Genomic DNA, 19,209 nt, shown 5'->3' on the forward strand with positions numbered 1-19,209 from the left:
CCAACCCTCATAGCCTGGTTCCTCTCTAGGTTTCTTCCTAGGTTTTGGCCTTTCTAGGGAGTTTTTCCTAGCCACCGTGCTTCTACACCTGCATTGCTTGCTGTTTGGGGTTTTAGGCTGGGTTTCTGTACTGCACTTTGAGATATCAGCTGATGTAAGAAGGGCTATATAAATACATTTGATTTGATTTGATCTTTATTCTTCATTGTGGAGTTGTCAATTCCAGAATATAAAAGAATAGTAGGCAACACAAGTTTCACTCTTATGATGAACTATTTGCTTAGTTCAACTTCAAAGTTTTGCAGGCAGATGAGACCCACAAAAGAGGGTCAGGACTTTCACCGTTGACATTATTTAATATTTAACTTAATTTTTTTCTGATGACACGTCAGTGTAGAACTAACAGGCCACACTCGTAGCAGTGTTTAAAAGCAGCAGGATCAATGAGTTTTTGTAGTTGTATTACGTAGCATCATACACTGTCAAGCTGACACTCAGGGCTTAGTGATGACTGCTTTTCATGTGATAAGACTGCAGTAATACAGTACTCTTTTCAGCACTACTACACTTAATAAAGATGCAGTCCGAGCGCTACTTTCAAAACTACTAGCTGAAATTATACAAAACCTCTAGAGCATCACTTTAACTTGTCCAACCACACCATTGCATCTATGTTGCATGACCCAAACACATTTGACTCACATGATATTACTTGCACAATATATTTTGGCAAGATGGGGGTTTTCGATGACCTTGCCTTTGTACCCACTCCTGGCTGTTTCTAAAACAGCCCTGGACAAATGCCAATTGCACCAGACATTGAAGACATTGCCTCAAAGCAGTTGCCTCCACCACTGCACTTGCTCTAAACACCCAACGTCATGAATATTCATAATTTGACACTATGTGGGAGTTGACATGGATCTCATTGTGTATAAAACCCAGCACATCTCATTGCATCTTCGTTTGTGGATGCTCGACTAAGACGAAATCTAAGGAAATCATTTAACAGGTTCCTATACAAGTAAGTATATTAAAATATTTTCTGCTCTTTTCTGTGGAATCTTCATTCAATCTAATTTAGAATTATACAGTGGAATCTACATTGTCAGAATATTTGAGATATTTTCACTGATATATTACTTAATGCATTATGATGATCATAAAATGATCGGCGGTCAATACTAATCATTTAGCAAATTAGTTATTTTTTCTTTGCAGAGCCATGAATAGCCTATTAATTATTAAATGTAATTTTTTTCTCCATAGACTCAACTTAAGACAATGGAGACCATGAACGAGATCATTCCATTTGCTAAAGAGATCTTGAGCCAGAGGCCGAGTCGGGGCATGATGAAGGTGTACCTGCTGGGTTCTACCCTGGCATTGTTTGGAGTGGTCGGTGGGCTGGTGGAAACAGTCTGCATGCCATTTTGTGAACAGGAACCATTAGACGAGGAAATTATGAAGTTGATCACAGAGGAGAAGAAGAGGCAAATGCTGGAGCCAGAGATAATCACTGACGAGCCTGATGTTGTGGATGAGTTGCAAACGGAGATTGATGCTAAGAAGCCACTGGAAAGTCGTCAGAGGAGGGCGTCTATTAGGTCACATGCCTGTTGAAGATGCACTGCATCTCCTTCTCATGTTGTTTGAACTCTACACACACTAATGAAACCAACACTTAGAACACAAAATGTTGTGAAATAAGCTAAATCCACCTGGCAATCAAAATGGATTGCACTTGGTGATTTTATCATGATAATTTGGCCATGTTTAGGGACACCTTGACGTATTAGCAATGAGAAGAGAAGAGACTGAATGGATGGATGGATGGATGGACTGATGCAACAACAGGCTACAGTTATGACTGGCTGCTGGGCAGCAGAAGCTCTATGACTGATTGAGAATTTGTATTTTCTTTTGGCGACCTAATAAACCTATTTTATGTTACCACTGGGTCATGATGTGGTTCATGTCAAACAGTGTTTTGAGTAACCCAAGGTAGCCTTCCCAATAATGTATATATACCCTAGATGATTGACATGGGGCTCTGTTTTAAGGCCACTGCACAGGCATTTTTGTACTCCTCCACTAGTGTAAAAAGTTATAGAAATGCATTTATAAATGTCTACATTCGTTTTTGCCAAGTATATTCTATTACAGACACCTTCATGCATACTTATATGAACTGAACATAAATAAATAAAAAGATATATAAAAAAATCTTAAGATTGATTTTTTTAGAGAGGTCCAATGTTACTGTTCCCCCTACAAGAAAGAAATACATAAAAACATGTAATTCTGTCCTTGAAACATTTAATTTAAATATTGTAGAATTCCATCCATTGCATTGAAGGACTGCTCCTTCTGATGTGTACCAATATGGAGGTCAGTGGCTTCAAAGACTATCATTGGCTAATACATAGCATCAGCAATCCAATGTTTATATACTATAGGTTTCAGAGAGGACACACATTTTGAAAAGGGACAGGAACGCTGAAGGTGTAGTGTATGGCCAATAAGAGGGCTTTTCTTACGCACGACGCAACGCGGATTGCCCGGACAGAGCCCTTAGTCGTGGTATATTGGCAATATGTCACAACCCCAGAGGTGCTTAAATGTTATTATAAACTGGTGACCAACGTAATTAGAGCAGTAAAAATAAATGTTTTGTCATAAGCGTGATATACCACGGCTGCCAGTCAACATTCAGGGCTCGAACCACCCAGTTTATAATTGCTTTTAGACAGTTCATGCAGTAGGTGGCAGCAAATCTATTTTATAAGCAGAAACTGCCTGTTCTGCCGGAAATGACGTCAATGTTTTTTTTCTGGCTGTACCTAGCTAGCTACAGTAACGTTAGCTAGATAATTTATTAGTTAGTCAGAAAGGCGTACATTTGTGAAGTCTGTAGCTTTTTGATAGAAAATAATCACCATATACCGTGCAGATGGCAGACCCTGCAGTGATGGCGGGTGGATTCAGTGCTGTAGTAGGGGTAAATAAAATATTTTGTCATAGCTATGTAACGCCGATAGCTAACTAGCAAATTAAAATACGCTATAATTTGGGGGGGCTCATCAAATGAAAGCCATTCACTAGCTAACGTTACGTTTAAACGAATGTTGTAGGTAGCTAAGGTGGCTGACTTGCTGTTTTGTAAACTGGCGTTGACGTCAACAATGCTGACTAAACGTATAACTAGCTATTGTAGTTTGCTATCCCTGATTGAAAGGGTTTTCTCACTCACCACATATGTTTGTTTTACAGCGTTCGGGGGGTGGTAAGGCGACGTCCAGTCCGGCAGAGAACTACCAACTTGCCCGGCGGCGCACCCTCCAAGTGGTGGTGAGCTCGCTGCTGACAGAGTGTGGGTTCGAAAGCGCAGAGAAGGCGGCCGTGGAATCACTCACTGAGATGATCCAGAGCTGTATGCAACCATTGTTTTGTTGTTATTGATAATGTTATAAATGTTTTCAGTTTGGGATTAAACTAACAATAACCCTTTGCTGGCTTGAATTAAACAACAAGCCATGTCAAGCGACTAGGCTTTTTAAGAAATAGTCAGAATTGTATGTATTACTGACCACTAATTGGTGTCTATTCCCTATGCTTTTTGAGACATATCTGAAGTGGGACGTTGTGCCAAGGCGTACTGTGAACACACAGCCAGAATCACTCCCACCCTTTCTGACACTGTGGTCACACTCATTGAAATGGGTGAGTTTAACTTCAGAATTGCAGCTTGAAAATGAAATCTGTATTTAATTTGCCTTCATCAACTTATCTCTCATGTATCACAACAGGTTTCAATGTGAACACTTTGCCAGTGTATGCCAAGAGATCACAGAGGATGGTTATAACTGCCCGTGAGTATGTCTTTACTGTTAGTATGTCTTTACTGTTAGGAATCATTTGGTTGTGTTTATGAAGTTCTTAGGTAACATTGGCCTCTCGAGTGGTGCAGCGGTCTAAGGAACTGCATTTCAGTGCTAGAGTCGTCACTACAGACCCTGGTTCGTTCCCAGGCTGTATCACAACCGGCAGTGATTGGGATTCCCTTAGGGCGGCACACAATTGGCCGAGCGTCTTCCGGGTTAGAGGAGGGTTTGGCCGGGTGGTAGGCCGTCATTGTTAATAAGAATTTGTTGTTAACTGACTTGCCTAGTTGAATAAAAAAAATAGAAAAAACATAAGAATACGATATGTATAAAAAAATATATAAAATACATGTTCAATCAATGTTATTCATGGAGTGCCATTGTTAAAAACTATGAGACAGAAAGCATATGCGTTGGAACACAGTAAGTAAATTTTTATAACGCCCCAAAAATACCCCAGCCACCAGAACGCACAGTCAAAATACGCGGCGAAAACATCAGTGGCTTAAACACCATTATAAGTGCCAAGTGGCCTTAAATAAATAGTGAAACTCGACACAAACAATAATAGCATTAAAATGAATGTCGATATGACAGCAGTCAAAAATAGTCAATTATTGTCAGCTCGTGCTTATATTGTGTGCATTTCTATGCAATGGCAAAAGTTAGATTCCTAAAATGGCAACGGAAGAAATGACAGCAGTTTTATGGGCGCCCAACCAATTGTGCTATTATGTGATTTTTTCCCCCCGCGTTATTTGTAACTTATTTTGTACATAATGTTTCTGCAACTGTATTTTACGGCAAAAGAGAGCTTCTGGATATCAGGACAGCGATCACTCACCTCGGATTAGATGAAGATTTTTTTCTACAACAAGCAGGACGCACAAGACATTCTCCAAACACCCGACAGGGCCGACATCCCCGTTATTTGCAAGAGGAAGCGACGCAGGTACAGAGGACAAAGAGACGGATGCCTCGTGAGGACCCGGAGAAGGCAAGTGGGAAAGCTTCCGTTACTGTCAATACTACTCGCCAACGCGCAATCATTGGACAATAAATTAGATGAGGTACGATCACGAATATCCTACCAACGGGACATCAAAAACTGTAATATCCTATGTTTCACGGAATCGTGGCAGAATGACGAGATGGATATTCAGCTAGCAGGATATATGCTGCACCGGCAAGATAGAACATCACACTCCGGTAAGATGAGGGGGGTGGTTTGTGCATATTTGTAAACAGCTGGTGCACGAAATGTAAGGAAGTCTCTAGATTTTGCTCGCCTGAAGTAGAGTATATTGTGATAAATTGCAGGCCACACTACTTACCTAAAGATTTTTCAGCTATATTTTTCGTGGCTGTTTAGTTACCACCACAGACATATGCTGGCACTAAGACAGCACTCAGTCAGCTGTATAAGGAAATAAGCAAACAGGAAACCACTCACCCCTAGTGGCCGGAGATTTTAATAGGTAGCAACACATCTGCCACCACCACTACCCACCCCTCTTTTACGCTACTGCTACTCTCTGTTCATCATATATGCATAGTCACTTTACCATATCTACATGTACATACTAACTCAATCCGCCTGACTAACCGGTGTCTGTATGTAGCCTCGCTACTTTTATAGCCTTGCTACTGTATATAGCCTCGCTGCTGTTATTTTTCACTGTCGTTTTATTTCTTTACTTACCTATTGTTCACCTAATACCATTTTTGCACTATTGGTTAGAGCCTGTAAGTAAGCATTTCACTGGAAGGCCTACACCTGTTGTATTCGGTGCACGTGACAAATAAACTTTGATTTGATTTCATTTAGCTGTTATCCCTTGTCCTAACAGTTGACACAATTTTTGTAACTTTTGCTTGACATACCTTTTTTGTAATTTAGCAGACTCTCTTATCCAGAGCGACTTACAGTAGTGGGGGCATACATTTTTGTACTGGTCCCCCGTGGGAATTGAACCTACAACCCTGGCGTTGCAAGCGCCATACTCTACCACATGAGCTACACGGGACCTTTGTTTGGTTGTAGTGCGTAATAGTCTCCGGTTTTCTCTTTATTGTGTTCCAATAGTTTTGCCGTTCTTCAGCACCGTTGTAACAACAGCTGTGCTGGTGCCTTATTTTGCGCAGAGGGAGGTCCCATCTCACTTTGTTCATGGTGCTGGACAGACTTGTTGTCTTTGCAAGCATATTGTTATCCAATCATAGTGAAGTTAAGAAATGTCCATGGTGACATTTCTCGCCTTGCCAACATAAGGTCTCTGACACTCGCTCACCTGCTGCCAGATGTGGATATTTTCCCAGATATTGAAAGCTGTTCAGCGTGTACAATTATGCACGCTCTCACTATGTAATCTACTCCAAGCAGGCCAGAGTAGACTGATAACTGCTTGGATTCGGTGGACTGATATTGGGTACACACCATTTTAAGACTATAATTAGAATGGATCAATACAATAGAATGGCCTGCCCTGTTCTTCATTCACAATTGGTGATTACATAATTATGCATCGTTCGTATCCCCTCGCTCACCCATTCTCCCCTTCATAATTTACTTAATTTTTTATTTTATGTGTGAAATTAGTTTCAGTATAGTTTAGGTTCACTTTCGAGGCAATATCAGCTGGGCACTGCACTTTCAACTGTCAGAAGGAGCAGAGCAGGCCCTACTGTTGGGAGAAGGAGGGGCAACGGAGAAAAAACATAAAGAGATATATGTGTGTGTGTGCGTGCATGCATTCCTCAAACTGGTTATAACTCCAGATCTTAAATTTATATATAGACTTATTTAGGAAAAGTCAAGGACAGAGTTTTAAAAAAGAAAAAAAAGGGTATATATATATATATATATATATATATATATATATATATATATATATATATACACACACACACACACAGTTGAAGTTAGAAGTTTACATACACCTTAGCCAAATACATTTAAACTCAGTTTTCACAATTCCTGACATTTAATCCTAGTAAAAATTCCCTGTCTTAGGTCAGTTAGGATCACCACTTTTTTTTAAGAATGTGAAATGTCAGAATAATAGTAAAGTGATTTATTTCAGCTTTGATTTCTTTCATCACATTCCAAGTGGGTTAGAAGTTTACATACACTCAATTAGTATTTGGTAGCATTGCCTTTTAAATTGTTTAACTTGGGTCAAACGTTTTGTGTAGCCTTCCACAAGCTTCCCACAATAAGTTGGGTGAGTTTTGGCCCATTCCTCCTGACAGAACTGGTGTAACTGAGTCAGGTTTGTTGATCTCCTTGTTCGCACACGCTTTTTCAGTTCAGCCGACGAAAACGATATAGGACTCGTTTTACTGTGGATATAGATACTTTTGGAAAAAGATATTGGGTCCTTTCTAAACTTAGCCATGTGGATGCAAATAGGACTCGTACCACAAAATGGGTGTAGTTGCAAAAGAGTTGAGTCCTCATTCAAAGGCAAGGACAGTGTGAATACAAAGAGAACAGTTATTTTGCCTTTTTTAAGCGGAAAAGTTAACTTTTTAAGAGGACTGAGATCAGTTATTTTAAAGAAGACTATGTGAACACCCTTGGACTAGAACTGAGCACAAAACACAAGAACACTATAGAGCACTAGTGACTGGTCCTAGAATGAAAGTAATTGTGATGCCTAGTTGCCTACCTGACAATTTGTGTGTATTATTCAGCTCCAGTAACGAATGCTCCTGTGATCCCGAAGGCCTTGATCGCTGGACAGAAACGCACTCATCCCTCCCACATACCCAGCCACTTCCCTGAGTTCCCTGATCCCCACACCTACATCAAAACTCCAGTGAGTTAACCACACTTCTTAGTTTTCCCAGCCAGAAACATACTTATCTTAGTATTAATATACTTTTACACTTTTTTCAGTAGTCTAGTGAAAAGATTTGAAAGATGAGTGAGTTTCCTCCCTGTTGTCTTTCTGTCACAGACGTTTCGGGAGCCTGTGTCAGATTACCAGGTGGTGCGAGAGAAGGCAGCCTCTCAGAGGAGAGACGTGGAGCGAGCTCTCACACGCTTCATGGCCAAGACCGGAGAAACACAGAGCCTTTTCAAGGATGACATCACTGCCTTTCCTTGTGAGCGAGCGCTCGTCGTTGTGGTCACACGTGATTCTAATTCTGTTATATGTTTCCCTTCATTCTTTCTCAATCTGTAAAAAAAGTTTTCAGTTCCCACTAATCTAATTTCTTAGTACAGACAGTGTTGTGTGCCTGTGTTTGCATTGGTAATAATACTTGTGCCTTTGTTATTGTGATTGCCAGTGATCGCAGCGCGGCCCAGCTCCATCCCGTATCTCAGTGCCCTACTGCCCTCAGAACTGGAGCTGCAGACTTTGGAGGAGACGGACTCCTCTGAACAGGACGACCAGACCGACAGCGAGAACACGCCAGGCAACAACCTCAATGTGAGTCGGGGCCAAGGGAAATATTTAACCCAGAGTTATATTATCTGCTGTGCAATGGGGTTACGCCTATACAGAATGAACCTTTCATGAGAAAAACCAAGGAACACCTGCTTTCCCTGACGTAGACTGCCCAGGTGAATCCAGGCAAAAGCTATGATCCCTTATTGATGTCACTTGTTAAATCCACTTCAGTCTGTGTAGATGAAGGGGAGGAGACTTGTTAAAGAAGGATTTTTAAGCTTTGAGATATGGATTGTGTTTGTATGCCATTCAGAGGATGAATGGGCAAGATTTAAGTGCCTTTGAATGGGGTATGGTAGTGGGTGCCAGGCGTACCAGTTTGTGTCAAGAACTGCAACGCTGCTGGGTTTTTCATGCTCAACAGTTTCCCGAGTGTATCAAGAGTGGTCCACCACCCAAAGGACATCCAGCCAACTTGACACAACTGTGAGAAGCATTGTAGTCAACATTGGTCATTATCCCTGTGGAACGCTTTTGAAACCCCAATGAATTAAAGCTGCTCTAAGGACAAAAGGGGTGGGGAGGTGCAACTCAATATTAGAAAGGTGTTCCTAATGTTTGGTATACACAATGTATGATTCAACTGTAGCTGGTGTTGATTGCTACATCCTTATTGGGATGACACTGCTAGTATCCATCTCTAATATGGAGTCCATGGCAAGGCTAGTTGTAAATTAGTTTCTATTTTTTTAATTAAGTTCATTTCCCTCATCTATACCTTTATTCAAATTCAGGATGATCCTGGAGCTGATAAGGAGAATTCCATGTTGCCCCCTGGGGGTGTGGTTCCCTCAGTTAAGGCCAGTGAAGAAAACATGATTGACAATCCATACCTGAGGCCGGTCAAGAAACCCAAAGTGAGGAGGAAGAAGTGAATGTTTACTACACTTAGCTACTAATTCGGACTTCTATCTGTCAGACACAACAAAGGATCAATTGTAAGAAGCAGTCAACGGTTCTGTGCCTCTGTGAGAAGTGGACATCTGTAGTGAGGGACTCTCACCTCTCAGCTTTCTACAGGGCAAATACTGCTCAATATGACATTCTTCACTAGTTACATTCATGAGAAAAAAAACATTTTGCTATTCATTTTTTTCAAATGTGTGGAGTGGTTCTGTCGTGAAAGAAAATATGTAACATTTCCAAATTGAGTTCAGTCATTGATAAATAATGAGTAGGAAATCAATGTTTTGATTTGTATTTGAACATGAAAACCTTTAATTTACCCAAGTGACACATTTTAGCCAATCACCAAATACACATGAGGGCAAAAATCCGGCAACTTTGTTGTCTACTTTGTATACCTGGAGAGAATGGTGAATATCTATATTAAAGCTGATATATAAAAACACTTTATTTATGCTTGTGTCAGGTTGACCCCCTGCAGAGTTAGGAGTACAACAACTGTAGATATGTCCTTTGCTTGGCAAACTCCTTGTCACAAAGCAGCTATGTAAGACAAACATGCAATGGCATTAGATGTTATTGCTGAAGATACATTTACAAGAATCTCTATTACTTTGTATAGTAATGCAGAGTAAAATAAACCCACTTCTGTCCTCAAGGCTTTCCTCTTGAGTCGGGGCAGTCTACCCCAGTCTGAGGAGCCAAAGTTCATAGGCCAAAAAATCTTCTGGCTCTGAGTAGTATCATGAGCATATGCCCAAGGGCTGCATCAGGAAAAACAGCTGTTAGTGGTCAATCTATTTGAAGGTTGATACATGCAATGCATTTATACAATAGATAATCAGTGTTTTCCTATCATGGACAGTTTGGAGAGTGCCATTGCCAATAACCACATACTCACCCTGGGTTGGAGTCAGCTGTAACAGGCTTGGTCCTGAACCTCTTTGTGGTGTAGTTGAAGGGGGTTCTTCCAAGAGGGTACACTACACCAGGTTCTGTCCTGCTGATACTTCTGAGGGGAAGGAGTGATTATCTGGGTGGTGGGAAGAAAACACATTTACAGAGAAGGGTATTCAGAGACCTGAAAATGTACAGAAAGTAGAGGTTACAATCTGCATCACTCTCAGGTCTCTTCTGTACATCATACAGAATGGTAGCAACTTGATGGGACAATGACCAACATGAAACGCTTCACAATAAAATGTATTTTGTATTATTTTAACTGGCTGTTTGAGTAGCTTCTGCAATGCATTAGATATTACAATGCTGAAAACAACCAAATTGGTTTATTTGAAAACAACAGTATAACAGGTATAGGGGATAGAGGGTTGTTGAAAGAACATGACAGTATAGGACTGAGAAACTCAGGTGTGGGGCTCCCTGAAATGACAGGTTGTTGCCCAGCCGGTTAGGTGCACAGTGGGTCGGAAATGGCTTGCGCTCTTGGTCGCTGCCTAATGCGACGCTTCGCAGGGGAGCTGTAAATTAAACGATAAGCTCCCAACATTTTTATTGATGCAAATAGATAATCACTGCGACATAAAAAATGCAATGTGGACTGATGCTAATAACTGTACCTTCATCCCGTGCTGCCATGTTTGTCTTTTGTTTACCTTCTTATCGGGTAACAATGGTAACCAGGTGAATGGATGCATGTAAATTATGCAAATTCTTGTCTGGGAACTTCAGGTTGACATGATTGGCTGCTCTGTTCTCCACGTTCAATGAATGAGAATTAACTTGTGTTTACTTCACTATAGCAATTTAATTATGTGACCATAATGCAATATTCCTGTATATAATGACAATCAAAAATGTTTTTTGGGGAGACAATGTTTGGACAGTGTGGCCCGTTTAAGCAGGGTGTGGGATTTTAAGGATAGTGTAAGAGTCCAATATTTTACAAAAGTGCATTTGGCAAGTATTAAGACCCCTTCCCTTTTCCCACATTTTATGTTACAGCCTTATTCTAACATGTATAAAATAATTGTTTTCCTCATCAATCTACACACAATACCCCATAAAGACAAAGCAAAAACAGGTTTTTAGATTTTTTTTAAGGAAAAAAATGGATACCTTATCTACGTAAGTATTCATACCCTTTGCTATAAGACTTGAAATTGAGCTTAGATGCATCCTGTTTCCATTGATCATCCTTGAGATGTTTCTACAACTTGATTGGATTGTGTCGAGGCACAAATCTGGGGAAGGGTACCAAAACATTTCTGCTACATTGAAGGTCCTCAAGAACAGTGACCTCCATCATTCTTAAATGGAAGAAGTTTGGAACAACCAAGACTTCCTGGAGCTGGCCGCCCAGGGACTGGGAGACTGGTCAGGATCGAGGGAAAGATGAATGGAGAAAAGTACATAGAGAGATCCTTGATGAAAACCAACTCCAGAGCGCTAAGGACCTCAGACTGGGGTGAAGGTTCACCTTCCAGCAGGACAATGACTCTAAGCACATAGCCAAGACAACACAGGAGTGGCTTAAGGACAAGTCTCTGAATGTCTTTGAGTGGCTCAGCCAGAGCCCGGACTTGAACACGATCGAACATCTCTGGAGAGACCTGAAAATAGCTGCGCAGCAACGCTCCCCATCTAATCTGACAGCTTGAGCAGATCTGCAAAGAATGGGAGAAACTCCCCAAATACAGGTGTGCCAAGCTTGTAGCCTTATACCCAAGAAGACTCGAGGCTGTAATCGCTGCCAAAGGTGCTTCAACAAATTACTGAGTAAAGGGTCTGAATATGTATGTAAACAAGGCTGTGATGTAACAAAACGTGGAAAAAGTCAAGTGGTCCGAATGCACTGTCACAATAAAATGGCAAAGCATTGGATTTTAGCACTATTTTGTATCTATAGAGGCATGAGGGTCACTGATAGTTTTGACATTTTATTTCAACTTCACAGATGTCAATGAAAAAATGCCAGCATTGAGTAAAACTGTCTTTTCGAAACAAGGCATAATTTGCACAGCATTCTTTTCTCACATTTCGTCCTACTATGCATTTCCAACAGCAATATTTAGGGTAGGCATTCTCAAACACCCACAAACGTCAAGTCTGCACACAAATTCAACTTAATATTTACAGGCAATTCTTGCATTAGTCTTTAAATTACACAGATGAGAAACTTACAATGCAAGCGAAATAACCAAAATTAGTCCCACAAAATGCTGCAATCATATTTCAGTCACTGAATTGGCATCAAAAGCTTTCCTGTACAAACAAACCCCTTTTATTGGCACATGCGTGAGCTGATTAGGTATCAAGGGAAAAGGGAGGCATTTACAGTACATTATGCAGTTCTTTGGGCAAGTGCAAATGAAGAGAGGTAATGGAACGTACCCCCTTGGGCGGCAGGTAGCCTAGAGGTTAAGAGTGTTGCGCCAGTAACCGAAAGGTAGCTGGTTCAAATCCCAGAGCCAACTAGGCAAAAAAATCTATCTGTGCCCTTGAGCAAGGCACTTAACCCCAATTGCTCCTGTAAGTCGCTCTGGATAAGAGCATCTGTTAAATGACTGTTTGTGTAAGACAAACAGAATTAAGGGGATGGGAAGGCTGAGCTGGTAATCAGAACGGGGAGGTGGCTAAAGCAACTGACAATAGAATTTATTTAACAAATCAAAGTGGAGGGGACAATGGGAAAGACAGCACGAGCAGTCTAGAGGGCATTGTCTCGTCTTCATTACTCCGACTGAGGCACTGAGATGCAGGGGCCTTTAGGGTCGTCAAAGCGGTCCATGGAGCGTAGCTGCATGATCATGTGCAGGCCGTAGGTGAGGATCAACAGCATCAGCAGAGAGGTGATCAGGCCCATCCAGATCCCTGGTGTGAAGAAGCCAGCACAGTCACTGGCATAGGAGAAATCTGTTGTCCCGTTCAGTATGCTGAAGCCTTGGATCTAGATGGAAACAGATGTCGGCAAAATTATTAACAATGGATTGGAGCAGGGGCTCACTTGAAAAAGATATGTCAAGCTCAATGTGACTTCCCTAGTTAAATATAGGATGCATAAAAAATATTAACTTTTTTGTTATAAGAAGTTCAGAACCCTCTAGAAGTTAAACCCTGTTTATTGAAAGGCTCTTTGCCTTTGCGTGGCTGAAATTCAAGCAATCGTACCTGGAAGTCAGTGAAGAGGATTCTCCACTGGGTGGCATTCTGAGTGCGGGGCACTAGAAGTGCATTGCGGAAGTTGTTGACATTCTGGCAGTGGAAAGAGTATTCTGCCGGGGCATAGATTCCGTGGCTGCCATTGTAGGTGGCTGTTAGGGTGTTGAATACCAACTCCACAGTGTCCAGGGTGAACCAGTTCCGTGCAGACACAGGATAGCGGCGCTGGCTCATGGAGAAGCTGGAAATGATAAGACTCTAGTAACCTCACACTTGACATAGGAATGGGAAGGTCCAGGAATTAACTGTTCATGCATTGAAAATATAGATAAAGAAGGTAGAGGAGACAGGTGGTGTCATAGGAACAGATGGTGTACACTCTGTTGGTATAAGCTGCTATGATATTTGACTTGCATCTCATTAATACAAAAAATATTTTAAATGTTAACATTATATACTTACATGAGACGGAAGGGATTGTAAGGTGAAACAGAACTCCCATAATCAAGGACAAGCCTGAGAAAAACAAAATAGGATTCATATCCAAATCCTCCACCACAGAGCTCTGATTCCCTATTGCGGTCAACACACAACTGGGTAATTTGATAGTGCTAATATATGCTACACATGTAACATAAGGCAACTAATCAATGATGTTATTATACTGCTACAATACTGTAGTATCAATTATGTTACTATATTGCAGTATCAATGCTACTATACTGTAGTAGCAATGATGTTACTATACTATAGTACCAATAGTGTTACTATACTGCAGTATCAATCAAGTCACCATACTGTAGTATCAATCATGTCACCATACTGTAGTATCAGAAATGCCACTATACTGTGGTATCAATGTCACTATGCTGTAGTATCAATGTCACTATACTGCTACAATACTGTAGTATCAATGATGTTACTATACTGCTACTATACTGCAGTATCAATGATGTCACTATACTGCAGTATCAATGTTACTATACTGCAGTATCAATGGTATTACTATACTGCAGTATCAATGGTATTACTATACTGCAGTATCAATGATGTCACTATACTGTGACTATACTGTAGTAGCAATGGTGTCACTATACTGCAGTACCAATGATGTCACTATACTGCAGTATCAATGATGTTACTATACAGCAGTATCAATGATGTTACTATACTGCTACTAAACTGTAGTATCAATGATGTTATTATACTGCTACAATACTGTAGTATCAATTATCTTACTATATTGCAGTATCAATGTTACTATACTGCTACTATACTGTAGTATCAATCATGTCGCTATACTGTAGTATCAATCATGTCACTGTACTGTAGTATCAATCATGTCACTGTACTGTAGTATCAATCATGTCACTGTACTGTAGTATCAATCATGTCACTGTACTGTAGTATCAATCATGTCACTGTACTGTAGTATCAATGTTACAATACTGTAGTATAAATGATGTTACTATACTGATACTATACTGTAGTAGGAATGATGTCACTATAGTGTAGTATCAATGTTACTATACTGCAGTATCAATGATGTTACTATACTGCTACTAAACTGTAGTATCAATGATGTCACTATACTGTGGTATCAATGATGTCAATATACTGCTACTATACTGTAGTAGCAATGATGTCACTATACTGCTACTATACTGTAGTAGCAATGATGTTACTATACTGTAGTATCAATGATGTTACTATACTGATACTAAACTGTAGTATCAATGATGTCACTATACTGTAGTATCAATGATGTTACTATACTGATACTAAACTGTAGTATCAATGATGTCACTATACTGTGGTATCAATGATGTCACTATACTGCAGTATCAAGGATGTTACTATACTGATACTACACTGTAGTATCAATGATGTCACTATACTGTAGTATCAATGATGTTATTATACTGCTGCTATACTGTAATACATAGCAAAAAGTGGCATGTCATAGTAAAAAGAGAGTATCAGGCTCACTTTGAGTTGGTTTCATTACAGAAGGACCCAGACGTGCTCACAGAGCCACCAGAAGCAAAGGTCGATGGACCGAGATCAATCCATTCCTTGTCACTAAAGCTGACGTTTAGATTCTGGGCCCAGAGCATGATGCAAGGGCCTCTGGTGGAATTGAACATCAGAGGAGGTTTGACCTCATCCACAACTGCCTGCAGCAAGGAACGGCTCATAGAAGACTGGCCAATCAGGGACGGCTCCTCAATCACCTAGAGAGCAAGGAGAGAACGCAATCAAAATACAGCTACAACGTTATTGAGAAGATAATTTACAAAAAGTAAACCACGGCACTTTATTTCAAGTCAGGTGAAGGGACAGTAGAAACTACAATTCTGAAAAAGTGCTGATACATGGTGTAGATTAGAAGCATTTGTTAAGCATATTTATATGTTTCTTACTCTTGAGGGCTTGAGCCCAGTGTAAATGGCAACGTAGGGCACACTCTGGGCTTTCATGATGCTCAGAACCTTTCCAATGACCTCATCTAGGGAGAGAGAAAAATGCATCACTCAGACATACTGCATGACACATTGTTGAGTCACAGAAATAGTTTTTGAATACATACATACCAATACATATAATAACAAGGTTTTGACAAGAACAATAAATGGCCAAAACTTAAACGTACCATTGTTACGCAGGACATCCTTACATGACAGGTAAGCACTGGAACATAATCAAAGAACATTAGTATACAATACATGTTCAAGTTACTGTGGGATTGTGAACAAATCAATCAAAAAGTATTTTTCCAGAACCCTGGACTCTAGAAACATTTGGTTTAATTGTATTACCCAGAATAATATGGCAGGTTGATAACCAGCAGAGTGTTTTCTGAGGCATTGAAGCGGAGATGCTCCAGTGTGTCTGGGTCTACGCTGAGTGGGGAAACACCCAGCTTCTCCTGTAGCAGGCTTGGGACCGCACTAGCACCTAGCCATGACAGGGCAGGCAGCACCAACGGTGAAGACGAAGACTGTAACGCAGACTGGGAGAGAGAAATGGAATCCAAATGAGTTGTCAACATACATCCGGGTCTAAATTCACAAAGTAGGAGTGCTGATGTAGGATTAGATCCCCACTGTCCATGCGATCTTATTCACCACTCCTACGCTGAGATGATTTATGGCCCTGATCATATTAGCATCTCAATACCATGCCCCACCTCAAAAGACAGAATATTTACCTCAAGGTTAGGAAAGGCACTGTCTTGCTTGTTTCCAAAAACTCCTCCATACCTTGTAAAGTCATCTTTGCTCAGCTATGTAGAAAATTAATATATCAACAACAATGTCAGTGTCATCTGCTTCACAGAGTTTGAGATTAATTAAAAACAGTACAATATAACAAGCTAAAATCCATTTACATGGCTAGTCTCATTATTACTACATATCTGAAATTCCAGCCTGCAGAAACATGTCAGTCTGAGAATAGGAAGAAGTAAGGAGGAAGTGGGGCTGAGACGCATTGTCACACCAGAGAGGGAAACACCAGGACAGAACACCAGAGTGGGAAACACCAGGGCAGGACACCAGAGTGGGAAACACCAGGACAGGGAATCACAAGTGGGTTACTATACTGTAGCTGGCCAAGCTCTGCACTACTGGTCCCTAAATCAAAAGCACAGTAGGCTATTCAGCTTTGACATTACAGTATATAACGGTCATTGCATACTATGTGACACAGCTTTAAATAGTCTTTGCCAAGTAGTAGACAATTGTATGTGGTACAACTGAATACAATTATATGATTAATATCAGGCCCGACCTTGTCCTGTAGGAAGAGCAGCACATTGTGTGGGGCAGACCCGAGAGCAGAGTTTAGGTAGGCCATCAGCTGGACATTAGATATTATGTGACCAGCTGCGGGAGATGACAGCTGTGGTAAGGTGTACCTGGAAAGATGTACAACATCTTAAAATTATCTCAATAGAATAACAGTACATCTAACTACTCAAATCAACAACTAACACGGCAATGATTAGCAATGCATAATAACCCAATGATATCCAAAAGGGAGTAAATGCCTTGACCATTATAACATTGTCTTATAAAAGTGAGTATAGCTATGCTAGCTAGCAATACAGCTGGATTGGTTAGCTTAGAGCAAGTAGCATGATAGATAAAGTAGCACAGTGCTAAAAATCCCTTCGCTTTCAAAATAATAATACATATTTACCCTTCACTGGACCACATTACAAGTGGTACCTGACCGCTACAACTTCCAGTCGATAATAAGGCGAATAAAAGAGCAATAAAGGCCATTTTAGTACGCATTTTACTTAACGACTCGGATCCTGCCATCGTCAGTTTGCTTTTCCGTAAAGTCAAAGTCACGTGGGGTAAAACGATTTCCTTCCTGCTCATGCAGCCTGGGTTGCATTCAGTATGTCAGAACGGTGTGCAACGTTGAATTCAACGGAACCGGTACTCGCCTGAACGACCAGTTGAAAAACGTTGTAATTATGGTCACCCAGAGGGCAGTTACCATATGGTTCTTATTATACCTCAGTGTGTAAGTATACCATATGTATACCATATGGCTCCCGAGTGGTGCCGTGGTTAAAGGCACTGCATCTCAGTGCTAGAAACGTCACTACAGACCCTGGTTCGATCCTGGGCTGTATCACAACCGGCCGTGATCGGGAGTCCCATAGGGCGGAGCACAACTGGCCCAGCGTCTTTCAGGTTAGGGGAGGGTTTGACTGGGATAGGCCTTCATTGTAAAGTAAGAATGTGTTCTTAACTGACTTGACTAGTTTAATAAAACCTTTATTTAACTCAGGCTGTTAAAGAACTGTGCGCACTGTTTTGGGGAAACGTGTCGTTAAGTAAACCGTCACGCAACGTCGCAAACGTTGCCTCGAATGGAACGCACCCCTGCACTGCCCTAGAGCAAAGACAGGTACAAATGCAACATCAAGCTTCTTTTTTTTGCCAAGCAATAACACGAATTGCAGTAGACAAAGAAGAAAATAGCTCAAAATAGCTAGATTATTTTGCAATTGATTTACCACCACAATATTTGAGATTTTATCAAATTAGATAAGGATCTGTGAGATTATATAATCATTATGTTAGGATTAGCCTTTGATTCCTAGCAATGAAGGCCTATTGATTGTAGGCCTATCAATTGTCTATCTGTGAACATCTGATAAAGTAATTGAAAGGCTATTTATTATAGACCCCTCATTAGGCCTAATCTCAGAATATTGTTGAATAATATGGGACTTTTAAAGTAAACCGGGCGCTTTGTTGTCCGAGAAACCTGCGGCGCTCTCCTTGGTCCTGAAACGAGGACCTGAGTGGACCGTCAGAGCGGGTCACGTTAATGTTGATATGAGTGACAGCTAGCGTGCACATATTTCCGGCCTTCGTTTTCGTTGCTGTCAGTCATCGATATGGTCAATATGTAGGGGGCACCTAGACCTAGTCAAATATGGTGGTCTTATAAATAAGTTGGCAGTTGGACATTTTCATGTGTGTCTAATCTTGAGGAAGAATTAGCCTATAGGGCTAAAATGAATGTTTTTTTATATGCCACCATGAATAGGCTACACAAAGTAACCAACATAATGCCTCCATGAGCAAGATTAATATTATGTCATTCTTAAATTTACACAGCTGATGTTACTTTGAACCTATGAACACGCCTAGTTGACTAGGCCCATAGAAGACATAGCTACTGGTAACTATTTTCAGCCTTTTATCAGTCTTCTAAGCTTTTTCATAACAGCAGTGTTGGCGGAGGAATACCACTGCATCCGCAATTGCTGCGCCTACCGCAATGAAAAGGACTGAAGGGGAAAACAAAAT

The 19,209-nt window shown here is 40.7% G+C and overlaps 3 protein-coding genes across 4 annotated transcripts; 2 read left to right on the top strand and 1 right to left on the bottom strand.

Annotated features, from left to right (window-relative positions):
* The first annotated feature begins 942 nt into the window (after positions 1-942).
* Positions 943-1,953, top strand: LOC139557639 (G0/G1 switch protein 2-like). The gene is made up of 2 exons (XM_071372700.1): positions 943-1,024; positions 1,270-1,953. Exon 2 carries the CDS (start codon positions 1,285-1,287, stop codon positions 1,621-1,623), a length of 339 nt encoding a protein of 112 aa, XP_071228801.1. The 5' UTR covers positions 943-1,024; positions 1,270-1,284; the 3' UTR covers positions 1,624-1,953.
* Positions 1,954-2,763: 810 nt separating this feature from the next.
* LOC139557643 (transcription initiation factor TFIID subunit 8-like) lies at positions 2,764-9,695 on the top strand. Of its 2 annotated transcripts, none has more exons than XM_071372706.1 (8): positions 2,764-3,001; positions 3,274-3,433; positions 3,637-3,723; positions 3,810-3,872; positions 7,581-7,705; positions 7,847-7,994; positions 8,181-8,323; positions 9,079-9,695. In XM_071372706.1, exons 1-8 carry the CDS (start codon positions 2,954-2,956, stop codon positions 9,217-9,219), a joined length of 915 nt encoding a protein of 304 aa, XP_071228807.1. In that variant the 5' UTR covers positions 2,764-2,953; the 3' UTR covers positions 9,220-9,695. The 2 variants fall into 2 exon arrangements, with proteins under 2 accessions (XP_071228807.1, XP_071228806.1); XM_071372705.1 differs by having other exon boundaries at positions 2,791-3,001; positions 3,625-3,723.
* A 2,439-nt stretch (positions 9,696-12,134) lies between these two features.
* LOC139557642 (V-type proton ATPase subunit S1-like) lies at positions 12,135-17,731 on the bottom strand. Its single transcript, XM_071372703.1, has 10 exons — positions 17,573-17,731; positions 17,162-17,288; positions 16,581-16,655; positions 16,189-16,382; positions 16,023-16,060; positions 15,793-15,878; positions 15,359-15,603; positions 13,832-13,885; positions 13,379-13,610; positions 12,135-13,157 (listed from the first exon to the last, which is right to left on the bottom strand). Exons 1-10 carry the CDS (start codon positions 17,695-17,697, stop codon positions 12,942-12,944), a joined length of 1,392 nt encoding a protein of 463 aa, XP_071228804.1. The 5' UTR covers positions 17,698-17,731; the 3' UTR covers positions 12,135-12,941.
* Between the last annotated feature and the right edge of the window lie 1,478 nt (positions 17,732-19,209).

The sequence above is a fragment of the Salvelinus alpinus genome, chromosome 28 (assembly GCF_045679555.1).
Source record: "Salvelinus alpinus chromosome 28, SLU_Salpinus.1, whole genome shotgun sequence".
NCBI lineage: Eukaryota > Metazoa > Chordata > Actinopteri > Salmoniformes > Salmonidae > Salvelinus > Salvelinus alpinus.

Coding starts and splice junctions, on each gene's coding strand:
- LOC139557639 (XM_071372700.1), top strand. CDS start 1,285: ATGGAGACCATGAACGAGATCATTCCATTTGCTAAAGAGATCTTGAGC.
- LOC139557643 (XM_071372705.1), top strand. CDS start 2,954: ATGGCAGACCCTGCAGTGATGGCGGGTGGATTCAGTGCTGTAGTAGGG. Junction 3,873..7,580: donor GAGGATGGTTATAACTGCCC/GTGAGTATGTCT, acceptor TGTATTATTCAG/CTCCAGTAACGAATGCTCCT. Junction 7,995..8,180: donor TGACATCACTGCCTTTCCTT/GTGAGCGAGCGC, acceptor TGTGATTGCCAG/TGATCGCAGCGCGGCCCAGC.
- LOC139557642 (XM_071372703.1), bottom strand. CDS start 17,697: ATGGCAGGATCCGAGTCGTTAAGTAAAATGCGTACTAAAATGGCCTTT. Junction 17,289..17,572: donor GTAATGTGGTCCAGTGAAGG/GTAAATATGTAT, acceptor ACATCTTTCCAG/GTACACCTTACCACAGCTGT. Junction 15,604..15,792: donor CTGGGCTCAAGCCCTCAAGA/GTAAGAAACATA, acceptor CTTGCTCTCTAG/GTGATTGAGGAGCCGTCCCT.